Raw genomic sequence first — 15,000 nt, forward strand, 5'->3', positions numbered from 1 at the left:
AATGAGTTCTTAATATCTAAAAAGCAAACATTTATTCATATTATATATACAGTAGCCATCGAAAATTACCCCAGCCAGCCAGATAAGCTTCTGAAGACCAGAAGATAAGCTAGGCTTCTGGTCTGAGCGCTAATTTCCTATTCAAATAAGCTGGATAAGGATCTGGTCATGGGTGTTGACGCCATGTCGTTGGCATAGATTTCTTAAAATAGATATTTATGATTCTCCTACTTTGACTATCGCTCCAAATGTTTGGTTACAAGAAGAAAGGCCAAATATAACATTTGCCATTTATCTGCTGCACATAAAGACGACCTCAACTGAAAATGGCAGAACAACCACAACTCCTCCTCAGGCTTGGTGCAGATCAGATAAGTTACATTTAGTCCAGAATATAAAAATAAATATGAATAAGCATTTGTGACATTTGTGACATTTGTGAAGCTGTTTTTTTGTATGTTTGTATTCCATGTAGCAATGTTGTCCAATTTTTTTATTTTTTTTACAAATAAATATGTGAAATGTGTGCTGTGCATTTGTATTCATCCCCACTGAGGCAATACTTTGTACAACCACATTTCACTGCAATTACAGCTGCAAGTCTTTTGGGGTTTGTCTCTATCAGCTTTGCACATCTAAAGAGTGAAAGTTTTGCCCGTTCTTCTTCGCAGAATAGCTCAAGCTCAGTCAGATCGGATGGCGAGCGTCTGTGAACAGCGATTTTCAGTCTCGCCACAGATTCTCAATTGGATTTAGGTCTGGACTTTGACTTGGCCGTTCTAACACATGAATATGCTTCGATCTAAACCACTCCATTGTAGCTCTGGCTGTATGTTTAGGGTCATTGTCTTGCTGGAAGCTGAAGCTCTGCCCCAGTCTCAAGTCATTTGCAGACTCTAACAGGTTTTCATCTAACATTGCCCTGTATTTGGCTCCATCCATCTTCCCATCGACTCTGACCAGCTTCCCTGTCCCTGCTGTAGAAAAGCATCCCCACAACATGTTGATGCCACCACCAGGTTTCACAGTGGGGTTCATGGTGTGTTCAGGGTGATGTGCAGAGTTAGGTTTCTGCAACACATAATGTTTTAAATTTTGGCCAAAAAGTAAATTTTTGGTCTCGTCTGACCAGAGCACCTTCTTCCACATGCTTGCTGTGTCCCCACACGGCTTGTCGCAAACTGCAAACAGGATTTCTTATGGCTTTCTTTCAACAATGGCTTTCTCCTCGCCACTCTTCCATAAAGAGCAGATTTGTGGAGTGCACGACTAATAGTTGTCCTGTGGACAGATTCTCCCACCTGAGCTGTGAATCTCTGCAGCTCCTACAGAGTTACCATGGGCCTCTTGGCTGCTTCTCTGATTAATGCTCTCCTTGCACGGCCTGTCAGTTTAGGTGGACGGCGATGTCTTTGTATGCTTGCGGTCGTGCCGTACTTTTTCCATTTCCGGATGATGGATTGTACATCATGCTCCGTGAGATGTTCAAGGCTTGGGATATTAATTTATAACCATAACCATGCTTTAAACTTCTCCACAACTTTATCCCTGACCTGTCTGGTGTGTTCTTTGGTCTTCATGATTCTGTTTGTTCACCAATGTTCTCTAACTGAAGGCAGTTGGTTTCACTGGATGTTAGTTAGGGGTATCAGAGTAAAGGGGGCTGAATACAAATGCACACCACACTTTTCAGATATTTATTTGTAAAAAAAAAAAAAAAAAATTTGGACACCATTTATAATTTTCATTCCACTTTACAACTATGTGCCACTTTCTTTCGGTCTATTTCATAAAATCCCAATAAAATAGATATTTCTTTGTGGTTGTGACGTGTCAAAATGTCGAACAGTTCAGTGGGTATGAATACTTTTGCAAGGCACTGTAAGTGATTGTGTAGGTGTCTATATAAGTGATTAATTAGGAGTCTATATAAGTCATTGTGTAGGCGTTTATAAGAGATTGTGTAGGTGTTTATAAGAGATTGTGTAGATGTAGATATAAGTGATTGTGTAGGTGTAGATATCAGCCCCCATCTAACCCCCCACCCCCCACCCCCCATGCAACACTGTGATAGTGTTTGCACTTTTCATACCAACGCTGCAAACACTGGCCTAACAGAAGGGCTTTTAGCTACCTGTGGTTTCCTTCTCAGACTGATAAAGTCATGTGGGGTTTTTATTATTATAATAGTTTTATGTAGGATGAACTGAGCATTGTTTTAAACCACAGCAGACATGTTAATGTTTACTGGGGTCATGGGATTCCCCGTAAGAGTGGGGACCAAACAAGAACCACATCAGGAAGCTAAAAATCCCTTGAGAACCTTTAGAAAAACGTGACTTCATAAGATTAACCGTGTGGGAAGAAACATCACCTCATACATGTACAAGCAGACAATTAACTAATGTCTAAAACATCTTTAATTTACACTACTGAACTTACTGTCATTAATGTCAACAATGGTATCAAATGGTTAATAAACAAATAAACAAATAAACAAACTAAATAATAAATAATAATTAAATAAATAAATACATAATCCAATAAATTATCCAATAAATAAATAATCCAATAAAAAATCCAATAAAAAAATAAATAAATAATCCAATAAATAAACATATAAATAATCCAATAAACAAACAAATAAACAAATAAATAAAGAAATTAATTGATTAATTATTTAATTAATGTCTGTTTACTTCTGAAACTGTGAATGTTGTGAATTTCTGGGTTTTAACTAATTAATGTTATTTTATTCCTTATTGCTCTCTTAAGGACAAGCTGTTCATTTTTAAAGCAGTAATAAATAATAATCTTTCTTTATACGATTAAAATGATATGTGTATTTTTCTGAAATTACTTTTTTTTATCGTGTTTAGCATCACAGCCGTCACGTGACGCAGATGACCCCCGGTAACGCAAACTAACACTACTTCCGGGTTAGAGATAAATTCTGCATGTCACCGCTACACAGAGTTTTATTATTATTTTTATAACAAATTAAATGTAATAAAGATGTCGCGCGGCTCAAGTGCAGGGTTTGATCGTCATATTACTATTTTCTCCCCAGAGGGAAGGCTTTATCAAGTGGGTGAGTACAGAAAGGGGAAAGTGTTCCATTCATAGTTAGCATCAGTGCTAACAGCTAGCTTTGTTATTATGGCTGTGTTCAGTTTGTTTAGAGATTAAAGTTTTTTATACAGATGTGGAGCTGAAATAAAACACTAGGTAATAAAACACTAGGTAATAAAACACTAGGTAATAAAACACTAGGTAATAAAACACTAGGTAATAAAACACTAGGTAATAAAACAACATTAGGTAAAAATAAGTGATGTATTTAAATCTAACTTTTAAATCAAACACAGGAAGGATTTGATTGGTTATTAATAAATATGCAAATCTATTCACATGTAAAAGAACAAATCAGTGTGTGTTTACAGTGTGTGGGTGTGTGTTGGTGTACAGTGTGTGTGTGTGTGTGTTGGTGTACAGTGTGTGGGTGTGTGTTGGTGTACAGTGTGTGTGTGTGTGTGTGTGTTGGTGTACAGTGTGTGGGTGTGTGTTGGTGTACAGGGTGTGTGTTGGTGTACAGTGTGTGTGTTGGTGTACAGTGTGTGTGTGTGTGTGTGTGTTGGTGTACAGTGTGTGTGTGTGTGTGTGTTGGTGTACAGTGTGTGTGTGTGTGTTGGTGTACAGTGTGTGTGTGTGTGTGTTGGTGTACAGTGTGTGTGTGTGTGTGTGTGTTGGTGTACAGTGTGTGGGTGTGTGTTGGTGTACAGTGTGTGTGTGTGTGTGTTGGTGTACAGTGTGTGGGTGTGTGTTGGTGTACAGTGTGTGGGTGTGTGTTGGTGTACAGTGTGTGGGTGTGTGTTGGTGTACAGTGTGTGGGTGTGTGTTGGTGTACAGTGTGTGTTTACAGTGTGTGTTTACAGTGTGTGTTTACAGTGTGTGTTTACAGTGTGTGTTTACAGTGTGTGTGTTGGTGTACAGTGTGTGTGTGTTGGTGTACAGTGTGTGTTGGTGTACAGTGTGTGTTGGTGTACAGTGTGTGTTGGTGTACAGTGTGTGTGTGTGTTGGTGTACAGTGTGTGTTTACAGTGTGTGTGTGTGTGTTGGTGTACAGTGTGTGTTGGTGTACAGTGTGTGTTGGTGTACAGTGTGTGTGTGTTGGTGTACAGTGTGTGTTTACAGTGTGTGTGTTTACAGTGTGTGTGTTGGTGTACAGTGTGTGTGTGTTGGTGTACAGTGTGTGTTTACAGTGTGTGTGTTGGTGTACAGTGTGTGTTGGTGTACAGTGTGTGTGTGTGTTGGTGTACAGTGTGTGTTTACAGTGTGTGTGTTGGTGTACAGTGTGTGTTGGTGTACAGTGTGTGTTGGTGTACAGTGTGTGTGTTGGTGTACAGTGTGTGTTTACAGTGTGTGTGTTGGTGTACAGTGTGTGTTTACAGTGTGTGTGTGTTGGTGTACAGTGTGTGTGTGTGTGTGTGTGTGTGTGTATACAGTGTGTGTTGGTGTACCGTATGTGTTGGTTTACAGTGGGTGTGTATAGTGTGTGTGTACAGTGTGTGTGTACAGTGTGTACAGTGGGTGTGGGTGTTCAGTGTGTGTGTACAGTGTGTATGTACAGTGTGTACAGTGGGTGTGGGTGTTCAGTGTGTGTGTGTACAGTGGGTGTGGGTGTGTGTGTACAGTGTGTGTGTACAGTGTGTACAGTGGGTGTGGGTGTTCAGTGTGTGTGTGTACAGTGGGTGTGGGTGTTCAGTGTGTGTGTGTGTGTGTACAGTGGGTGTGGGTGTTCAGTGTGTGTGTACAGTGGGTGTGGGTGTGGGTGTACAGTACAAACTAATTACATTGTGTGTGTGTGTGATTTGTATCTGTACTGTTATGTTAGACGTACAAAAGTAAACACCTTTAAAGTGCACAAACTACAAGCAGCTGCTGGTGTGAACATGGGGTCAGTAATGTGAGTGTATGTGATGTATTTTACTCTTAAACAGAATACGCATTTAAGGCCATTAATCAGGGCGGGCTGACGTCTGTGGCTGTGCGGGGGAAAGACTGTGCTGTCGTCGTCACGCAGAAAAAAGTTCCAGTAAGTACACACATACATACATGCACACACACACACATATACACACACACACACACACACACACACATACCCACATACACATAAACGCACACACACATGCGCGCACACACACACACACATATATACACACACACACACACACAATGTTTAGATAAATATCTGTTTAATAATTATTTTAGGACAAGCTGCTGGACTCCTCTACAGTCACTCACCTGTTCCGCATCACAGACAACATCGGCTGTGTGATGTCCGGCATGACGGGTATAAAATGTTCAGTTTAACATATACAGAGTTCTGCTTAACACTGACATACAAGTGTTACATTGTGTGTGTGTGTGTGTGTGTGTGTGTGTGTGTGTGTGTGTGTGTGTGTGTGTGTGTGTGTGTGTGTGTGTAGCTGACAGCAGGTCTCAGGTACAGAGGGCTCGTTACGAAGCAGCAAACTGGATGTACAAATATGGCTATGAGATTCCGGTCGACATGCTTTGTAAGAGGATCGCTGACATTTCTCAAGTTTACACACAGAATGCTGAGATGAGACCTCTGGGCTGCTGTGAGTCACCTTCATCATCATCATCATCATCAACACCACACTGTGTATAAATACTAACACCCCCACAACACAGTCAAAATATACACTGTACACACACTGTACATACACACACTGTACACACACACACTGTAAACACACACACACACTGTACACACACACGCACACACACTGTACATACACACACTGTACACACACACTGTAAACACACACACACACACACACACTGTACATACACACACTGTACACACACACACACTGTTTTTTTTTTTTCTTCGTTCGTTTTTTAGGTAATAGTGTATATTTACAGGCGTGTGTGTGTGCGCGCACGTGTGTGTGTGTCAGGTATGATCGTGATCGGTATGGATGAAGAGTTGGGGCCGCAGGTGTATAAATGTGACCCTGCAGGTTATTACTGCGGCTTTAAGGCCACAGCCGCCGGAGTGAAACAGACAGAAGCCATCAGCTTCCTGGAGAAGAAAGCCAAGAAGAAACACGACTGGACCTTCGAGCAGACCATCGAGGTCAGTAACCATGCAGGAGATCTTCCTCCTGTCTCTCAGACAGACCTGCATGATGCAGAGAAATGGGCTGAGGGAGTGATGATGATGATGATGATGATGAGTGTTTATACAATAAGGAAAATTAAAACACAATAAAGAGGGAGAGATGGAAGGAGGAACAGCAGCAAAAGAAAGGAAAAAATAAAAGAAAGAAACGAGAGGCAGTGAGAGAGGGATCAGAGGCAGTGAGAGAGGGATCAGAGAAAGACAAGCAGAAGGATTTAAAGAAATTTAAAAAGGAGTGATAGAAAATTACAGCAAAAGAAATAATGACTGAATTTAAGAAAAAAGCAGGAAGGGTAAAAATAAATAAAGAAATAAAATTAATTTGGCTGGTTGTCAGTGTGTTTAACGCAGGCTGCTGATTGGTCGGAATCCTGCTGTGACATCACAGAGTTTTTTTAACTTAAATTATCTCATAATAGTGAGAAGCCGTCTGTGAATTTATGTTCACAAGCTACTTGGTATTGTAAGTGGGTGTGTCTGTGCGTAAATGGGTGTGTCTGTGTGATTGATTGACAGACGGCGATCAGCTGCTTGTCCACGGTTCTGTCCATCGATTTCAAGCCTTCTGAGCTGGAGGTCGGAGTGATAACAGCACAGGAGCCCAAGTTCAGGTGAGAGTTTATTCAGTCCTCTGTCGCGTCCACTCGCACTCATCTCTCAGTATTATGTCTCTCAGGGTGGGAGGGAGGGAGGGAGAGAGAGAGAGATGGAGGAAAGAATTGAAGAATCATAATAATGAGGAAATGAATAGATACTTAAGAAAAGGAAGAAGGTTGGAAAGGAGTGAAGGAAGAAATGCAGGAGGAAATGATTCAGTGACAGGAAGGAAAAAAGAGAAAAAGAAAGACTGGAATAGGGGAAAGTAGAAGAGGAGACGAAATGAAAGAGAACGTAGACCGAAAAGAAAAGTCAACATGTTTAAATACATTAAATTTATTACATTATTGTGTTATTTTTTAGAAACTGAATAAAACACCACAAAGTTACTTTTACACACAGAAGCAAAGTCATATTTCTGTTTATATTAATATTCTATTACATGAGAGGATTTCCTGAATCAGCAGAGTCTCTAATCTCTAGTCTGATCTCTAGTCTGATCTCTAGTCTGGTCTCTAGTCTGATCTCTAGTCTAATCTCTAGTCTAATCTCTAGTCTGATCTCTAGTCTGATCTCTAGTCTAATCTCTAGTCTGATCTCTAGTCTGATCTCTAGTCTGATCTCTAGTCTGATCTCTAGTCTAATCTCTAGTCTAATCTCTAGTCTGATCTCTAGTCTGATCTCTAGTCTAATCTCTAGTCTGATCTCTAGTCTGATCTCTAGTCTGATCTAGTCTGATCTCTAGTCTGATATCTAGTCTGATCTCTAGTCTGATCTCTAGTCTGATCTCTAGTCTGATCTGTACTGACAGAGCGAGGTTAACGGGTTTATTACTCAGACTTTCCCAAACGTTAGCAGGGAGTTAATCACTTCTCTCTTCCTGCGAGCTCTAAATCCACCCAGGAGGTTCAGTGGGACGCTGCGTTCGGCTCCTTCGGCTGTTCTGACGTTTGTCTTTTTGACTTTCTCTGTCTTTAAATGTCCCATGGTCCTGTTCACAGGATGTAAAGTCACACTTCCATAAATTCATGAAGACAGAAGGTTTCAGGGGGGTGAATACTTCTGCACAGTGTGTTACATTATGAGCTCTGTATAAACTTTTTATTCTGTTGCATCAATAAATTAAAACATGAGTGAAAAGTTGAATCTTAGGAACTGTAACATAAATGTCAGATTTTTTACAAACGTTTACGAAGTTTGTGTAAAACTCACAGTCCACGTCACACACACGTCACACGTGTGTGTGTCTGTGTGTGTTTGTGTCTGTGTGTGTGTGTCTGTGTGTGTATTGTGTGTGTGTCTGTGTGTGTGTGTGTGTGTGTCTGTGTGTGTGTGTCTGTGTGTGTGTGTGTGTGTGTCTGTGTGTGTGTGTGTCTGTCTGTCTGTCTGTCTGTCTGTCTGTCTGTCTGCGTGTGTGTCTGTGTGTGTGGGTCTCTCTGTGTGTGTGTATGTGTGGGTCTCTGTGTGTGTGTGTGTGTGTGTGTGTGTGTGTGTGTTTGTGTGTGTGTATGTGTGGGTCTGTGTGTGTGTGTGTGTATATATGTGTGGGTCTCTGTGTGTTTGTGTGTTTGTGTGTGTGTTTGTGTGTCTGTGTTTGTGTGTGTGTCTGTGTGTGTGTGTGTGTCTGTCTGTCTGTCTGTCTGTCTGCGTGTGTGTGTGTGTTTTTGTGTGTCTGTGTTTGTGTGTGTGTGTGTGTGTGTGTGTGTGGGTCTCTGTGTGTGTGTGTATGTGTGGGTCTTTGTGTGTGTGTTTGTGTGTGTGTGTGTATGTGTGGGTCTCTGTGTGTTTGTGTGTGTGTGTGTGTGTGTGTGTGTGTGTGTGTGTGTGTGTGTGTGTGTGTGTTTTAAATCCACATGTTACCTCCTGAGTTTAATTACACTGTGTTGTGTGTGTGTGTGTGTGTGTGTGTGTGTGTGTGTGTGTGTGTGTGTGTGTGTGTGTGTGTGTGTGTGTTTGTGTGTTTCAGGATTCTCTCTGAGACAGAGTTGGACTCTCACCTGGTGTCTCTGTCAGAGCGAGACTGAGCTCAGAGAATGTGGCATTCTGGGAAACGTAGCACGCTGAAGAAACGACTCTCCTGTAAATTCCTCTGTAACATTAAAGCTGTTTTTAGAGAAAAACTAAAGTGTTAGTTGTTTTTTTGTCTGAACGTATAAAAAGTTACTTCCTGTATCAGCTGTAAACAGTCGCTCCGTCAGCAGCCTGTATTTATCCTCTGTCTTCATGTGGAAACTCCATGTTTCTGCTTTCAGAAAACTGTCACACACCTCGTAAGCATTTAGGAGCGTTTATGTCCTGCATACGAGTCCCTGTGAACGAGCTGTTGCTATGGAAACGAAACATCAGAACAGGCGCGTTAATACAAACCTGCCTGCGCTGCCATCAGGGCGTTAATCAGCCAATCAGAGTTCAGTATTCGACGGCGGTGCAGTATTAAACAATAACAGCGATTTTGCCTGTGTTTGGTAACCGCGGTAACAGGGTTCAGCCTTGTGTTCTGACTCATTGTCGAATGACGACGTCGTGGAGTCTGGGATTGTGAAATGCCATTATGTGATATAACAAGTGAGTAATGTGATGACGACGAAGTGAAGCCGCTCCGAGAACAAGACGTGTCAAGTCAAGTCAGGAAGGTTATAATGTTTCATCTGTACACTACACTGACCTACATAATGTCATGACTCTGACTGAACAAAGTGTTCACAGGGCATGTATGTGGTCTGGGGTAGAACTAAAGGTAAAGAAATGTACACGTACAAGTTTTCAGTGAAATTCTATTTACTTATAATGAAGGAATCTACATTTATACATTCAGTTGGGGTGCACAAACTTTTGCACTCCAACACATTACTGTACAGATGAGAGTACAGTGTGTGTAACAGAGTCGAGTTAAAGAGCTTGAACTTTAGTTATTAAATGAAATCAAAGCAGAACGAGTGTTTTACAGCTGGGTATAAACCCCACAACCTTCAGTTCTCAGAATCTGAAGTGAAAACGTTTCACTTCTTTAGGAAAGGAAAATGGAAGTGATCGAAACGCGACGGGTTTCTCCGCACGCAGGAGGTTAAAGAGCTCTTTACCTTGTGTGCAGTGACTCAGCACTGAGACATCACAGGTGAGGATGAGGAAGAGGTTTCAGGGGCTTTCTTCGTCTGATCTTTTATCTATAACCGTGTGCAGACCCTCAGACCTGCGAATGACCTTTTCTTCACTTTTAAGTCAGACACAAAGGAGTCGAACACGACACGCTGCTCAACAGGCGGTTTGTCCGCCGATTAAACAGAGCTTTGTGTTTTTATGTCAGTTTCACTTCAGCAATCGTAACGAGGTGAAACACACCGATCTGAGCTTATAGAGATCACTGGAAGTTCTCTGATTTCGTTAGTCTGCATTTTCACTAAACTTCTAAAGACTTTATCACTCAATTCAATTCTAGTTTATTTCTATAACATTTTTTATCAATGAACGTCGTCTCAAAGCAGCTTTACGGAGCATAAGAAATATAACACAAAAAGTTTAATATAAAGATTAATATAATATAAAAGTCCCAGATTAATATTAGATATATATAAATGTGTATGTATTTAACCCCAATGAACAAGTCTGAGGTGACTCAGGTGACTGTGGGGAGGAAAAACTCCCTTAGATGGTAAAGGAAGAAACCTTGAGAGGAACCAGACTCAAAGGGGAACCTCATCCTCATCTGGGTGACACTGAGGGTGTGATTATATAACCTCATCCTCATCTGGGTGACACTGGGGGTGTGATTATATATATACAGTCTGACAGTCTGTCCTTAAACACCACATGGAGTTGCCATCTCCTCTTAGAACGTCTGAATACATCCAGCTGGAGCTGGGACATCTCTACATGCCTCAGGATCTTGTCACTTAATTCATATTTCCGATCGTGTACCGGTCCTTCAGACTCTCGGTAGAACCCGACAGCCCTCTAACCAAAGCTGGGGTCTCTGAGTTACATAAGGAACTCTTAAGGAACCCATGGAGAACCATTCAGCACATTCTTAAAGGTTCTTCACCTGGGAATTGACACGGCCTACTGTAGTGTTAAGAGCAGAAGTTTTGTAGGAAAGCTTTGGAGACACCATTTGACATTCAGGGTTCTTTTGGTTATTCCTCTGAGGTAGAACTTTCTTGATTCTCAGTAGAACTTTATATTAGAAGATCTTTACAGCGAAGTCATGTAAGATTTCGGTGAGTTGTTGGTGTTCTTGTGATTGAAGCTGATGACCTCATGCTGGAAATCACCCTCAGCATGTGACTGAGTGATGATGCAGCTGATTTAACTGATGTTTTCCACTCGGGATTAAAACTCACAGGAGAACAAAGTGCTGGAGTTTCCCTGAAGGTGACAGTCACTTTCCAAAAACCCTCTAAACCTTTGTTTGGAAAAAAAACTAATCAATTTATTCCTAAGACGAGAATAATATAGAGTCTGAGAGTCAATGTGTGAGGAAGGATTCTGCTTGGTTCTGCTCGGGTCTGCTCGGGTCTGCTCGGCGGATGTGTGTACAACCTTTAGCATCTTTATAAAGATGAATGAAGTGTAATATAAAAGCTTTATATTTACATCACAACGGAATCTAAATTACACTGAGATTTTTTCCAAAACTCCTACAACTGGGAATATTTGGGAAATTCTAAACTTGCAGATTTTCAGTAATGCAATACAGGAATTTTTTTCAGCCTTTGAGCTTCATCTCTGTACAGTCCCAGATGATTCAATCATCTTCACACTATAAGGCCAAGAGGAAATTTCTGCCTTTAAAAAAAAAAAGGAAGCCGAGGGGAAGTTTTGTTGAAGGTGAGTCACGTATGTCGCCGAGCTTTACCCAGATCAAATAAGAATTAAATAAATAAATGAATGAATGAAGCGTTCAGTGAGCAGCAGCAGCAGCAGCATCGAGCGGCACTGAGTCACTGATTCCGCTACGGAAATGATGCCGTGACTCTACAGAGCCAGGAATCTTCTGTGAATGAACCTCAGTGATCTTTAGCTTTCCGTCAGAGTCGTGATTGTAAGTGGCTTATTTTGTTTCCACCGAAAAGAAAAAGATTCAAATTAACAAGCAGACGAAGGATTTGAAGGAATGTTCTTTTTTTTTAATAAAAAGTGTTAAATACAAAGATGACTAGAATTTACAATAGTGTCATAATTAATATTTACATGTATAAAAATAAAACTCTTGATTCTTCTTCTTTTTTTTTTTTTTTTTTTTTTTACAATATAATGTACACTATACAATATACACGTCTAACATCTCAGGCACAGTCACTTCAGGAATTTTTGAGGAGAAGGTGAAGAAATGTCCCACAATCCCCAGCTTTTCCGAGCACCTTGTTCGGCCTCATGTTTCTTTCTTCCATCTCCTTGTTGTGTGTAGAGGAGTCTGAGCCGCCACGGCACGTCACGTCACGTCACGTCACGTCACGTGATCCACGGCTGTGATTTTGAGGACCAGCTGCCTTCTGCTTTGCTTCATCTGCTTTTTAAATTTTTTTTAGTTTTTATTTTAAGTTCACTTCACTTCCCGCCAAACTGGATGTCGTCGTAACCCTGCGAGGAAAAAAACAAGAAACTTATTAATCACTGATCAAACTCATCAAACTTCATACAACTTTGGGAGGAAAAGAAAGAAAATGTAAAGAAAAACGAAGAAACGTCGAACTTACACACTCGTCGTCGGACATGAGCTCTTCCTCACTCTCGCTTTCTGAGTCGGGGAACTGACGTAGCGGGGACGCCGTCCTCACAAACAGCTGCTTCTGGATTTCGCCGTTTTGCCGGCCGAATGTCAGGTGATACGGAACGTGGCCGCCGTACGTCATACTGTTGACGTCAGCACCCAAAGCGATTAACTGTTGCACGAGGGCCAGGTTCTGTAGATCCACAGCCAGGTGGAGACACGTGCGACCGCTACACTGTTCCTGAGAGAAAGGAAGAAATAAAGAAACCAAGTTAGTTCCTTTTACTGAGAAACAAAACACAGTTTTCCTTTCAGTATCTGTTCCAACACACTCCTGTTGACTTCATAATTCATGTCTCACGAGGACTTAGAAAAGAAGTCAACAAGAGCGTGTTTAAAAAAAACAAGTAAAGATTTTAAACTGCAGCTACAGAAATACAAACCTTGGCATTTATATCTGCACCCAGTTGCACAATGTTCTCCACCAACGACAGGAAGCCATAGATGGAGGCTATGTGGAGACAAGTGTGTCCTGTAATTCAGAAAGAAGAACATGATGAGCGGGCTGATGGAGGCGATCGCACGGCTGGCGTGAGTGCAAACAGGAGCAGTGTGTAGCGGTAAAGGCGGAAAGATGCTCACCGCTGTAGTTGTGGACAGACAGGATGCTGCGCAGGTGATGTGTGTTGACTTGAGTCAGCACGGCGAAACAGGACAGTGATCCTTTCCTGCAGGCGATGTGCAGCGCCGTGTTCCCGCACTGATCCACCAAACGTGGGTCACAGCCGGCCTTCAGCAGCTCCTCCACGATGTGCGGCTGCTCCATGATGACGGCCAGGTGGAGCGCGGTCTAGAAAAACACCAAAAATACGATTATTTCTTTTATTCTGGAGCTTTCCACAAAAATGGCTTTGTGTTTATATTAAGTCTAATTTTAGTTATTTAATTTTTGGATGGAATAAAATAATAATAATTAAATTTTCAGTAATGAGTCAATTATAAGGCTTAGTATATACAGAGAACACGATACGTTCAGATCTCTCGCGTTACGGAAAAGAGACTTGATGAACAGTTACCTGTCTTTGGTGGTTCTGGGAGTTGAGGAAGGGGTCGTTGACACAGTGCTTAATGATCTCGAGGGCTTCATGTTCAGCCTCATGGATGATTGCGAGGTGCAGGTACCTGGAAAAACAATGTGGGTTGCTATTTAGAATTCAGCTTGTCAAGAATTACCAGCAGAGGAAGTGGATAAAACTCAGGCGTTTCGCAAGTCTGGAGTTTTTTTTAAGGTTATTTCCACCCAGTGAAGCTTTGACACATCTGACGCATGGGTTTGGCTGCGCGCCAGGGACTTTCCATCGGTCTCTCTAGCGCCCCCTAAGTGCCCCAGCGCGAACACACCGCACTTCCTTAACCTCTATAACTTTTTTTTTTTTTTACACGTCGATGCGTGCAAACAGACTTAAAGTCGCCTTAACACTTAAACACACAGAGTTTAATAAAGCGTTTGCAGGAAAAACGCGCAGTTTGGGATTTGTCTGTATTATTATTATTATTATTATTATTATTATTATTATTATTACTGAAAACACGCCAATAAATAAACAAGTAAATAAATACAGTAAGTAATGTTAAAGCACTTACGTGTCTCCGTCCTCGGTCACTTCGCACTTCCAGGCTTGGTGCGTGTGCGCATTGTCCATCGTGTCCCTGTGCGCATCTTTACAGCTCAGACACATCAGCTCTTGCACCAGTATCTGATACTCGTCCTCCTTCAGTGAGTCCATTCCGCTGTCCACACGATCATCAACATGTTTCGCGTTTTTCGGATCCATTTCATCCAAATAGTCCAGTTGGTTATTCCTCGTAGGTGCTGTGTGAATATCCATGACACAATGTGTGTGTGTTGTGCGTCTGTATCTGTCCGAGTCTCTGTGTGTGTGTGCAGTGAGCACGACTGGAGGAGGTGCTTGTTATATAGTCTAACTTCACATCAGGGGATTTCCAGTGTCCTGGTTAAAGCAGGGGAACTCAGGGCGGGTTTTTATTCATAGAATTTCCCTCAATGTGACTGAGCAGAGTAAGAATGAAATTTGTGCTTTTCCAATTACACACTCAGAGCCCGAGTTCACTTCCACCATTTATTACAGATATTGGCTTTGTGAGCATGAATGAGACCCAGGTGATCATCTCACACAATGACACTAACATCACACACGAGCCGTAATAAGAGACAGCAACATTTACAGAAATGCATTTACAGAAAATGTGGACGTGATAAAGCTGTTTTATTGTTTTTATAATGTGCATATTAAAGATATTATAATATAAAGAGATATTAAAAATATGAGTTTCTCGGATTCCTTATACGCTTCTCCTCGGAGTCTTGTGTGTGCTGGAAAAATAAATAATAAATCGTTAACGTGTGGTTTATGAACGTCTATAAAAGTTCTCCTTTACAGAGCGAATCTGACTCGGTTAG

The 15,000-nt window shown here is 41.4% G+C and overlaps 2 protein-coding genes across 2 annotated transcripts; one reads left to right on the forward strand and one right to left on the reverse strand.

Moving 5' to 3' along the window:
• The first annotated feature begins 2,905 nt into the window (after positions 1-2,905).
• psma6b (proteasome 20S subunit alpha 6b) lies at positions 2,906-8,932 on the forward strand. The gene is made up of 7 exons (XM_027154972.2): positions 2,906-3,091; positions 5,001-5,095; positions 5,275-5,356; positions 5,493-5,648; positions 5,991-6,169; positions 6,731-6,825; positions 8,778-8,932. The coding sequence occupies exons 1-7, from the start codon at positions 3,016-3,018 to the stop codon at positions 8,833-8,835; spliced, it is 741 nt and encodes a 246-aa protein (XP_027010773.1). The 5' UTR covers positions 2,906-3,015; the 3' UTR covers positions 8,836-8,932.
• A 2,980-nt stretch (positions 8,933-11,912) lies between these two features.
• nfkbiaa (nuclear factor of kappa light polypeptide gene enhancer in B-cells inhibitor, alpha a) lies at positions 11,913-14,474 on the reverse strand. Its single transcript, XM_027154956.2, has 6 exons — positions 14,163-14,474; positions 13,595-13,700; positions 13,161-13,368; positions 12,962-13,050; positions 12,505-12,759; positions 11,913-12,388 (listed from the first exon to the last, which is right to left on the reverse strand). The coding sequence occupies exons 1-6, from the start codon at positions 14,405-14,407 to the stop codon at positions 12,356-12,358; spliced, it is 936 nt and encodes a 311-aa protein (XP_027010757.1). The 5' UTR covers positions 14,408-14,474; the 3' UTR covers positions 11,913-12,355.
• Between the last annotated feature and the right edge of the window lie 526 nt (positions 14,475-15,000).

The sequence above is a fragment of the Tachysurus fulvidraco genome, chromosome 16, assembly GCF_022655615.1.
Source record: "Tachysurus fulvidraco isolate hzauxx_2018 chromosome 16, HZAU_PFXX_2.0, whole genome shotgun sequence".
Lineage (NCBI taxonomy): Eukaryota > Metazoa > Chordata > Actinopteri > Siluriformes > Bagridae > Tachysurus > Tachysurus fulvidraco.

Excerpts from the sequence above, each read along its gene's own strand:
- psma6b (XM_027154972.2), top strand. The coding sequence starts at position 3,016 with ATGTCGCGCGGCTCAAGTGCAGGGTTTGATCGTCATATTACTATTTTC. Across the intron at positions 3,092-5,000 it reads GGGAAGGCTTTATCAAGTGG|AATACGCATTTAAGGCCATT; the intron begins GTGAGTACAGAA and ends ACTCTTAAACAG. Across the intron at positions 5,649-5,990 it reads GATGAGACCTCTGGGCTGCT|GTATGATCGTGATCGGTATG; the intron begins GTGAGTCACCTT and ends TGTGTGTGTCAG.
- nfkbiaa (XM_027154956.2), bottom strand. The coding sequence starts at position 14,407 with ATGGATATTCACACAGCACCTACGAGGAATAACCAACTGGACTATTTG. Across the intron at positions 12,760-12,961 it reads GTGCAGATATAAATGCCAAG|GAACAGTGTAGCGGTCGCAC; the intron begins GTTTGTATTTCT and ends CCTTTCTCTCAG. Across the intron at positions 12,389-12,504 it reads TCATGTCCGACGACGAGTGT|GGTTACGACGACATCCAGTT; the intron begins GTAAGTTCGACG and ends TTTTCCTCGCAG.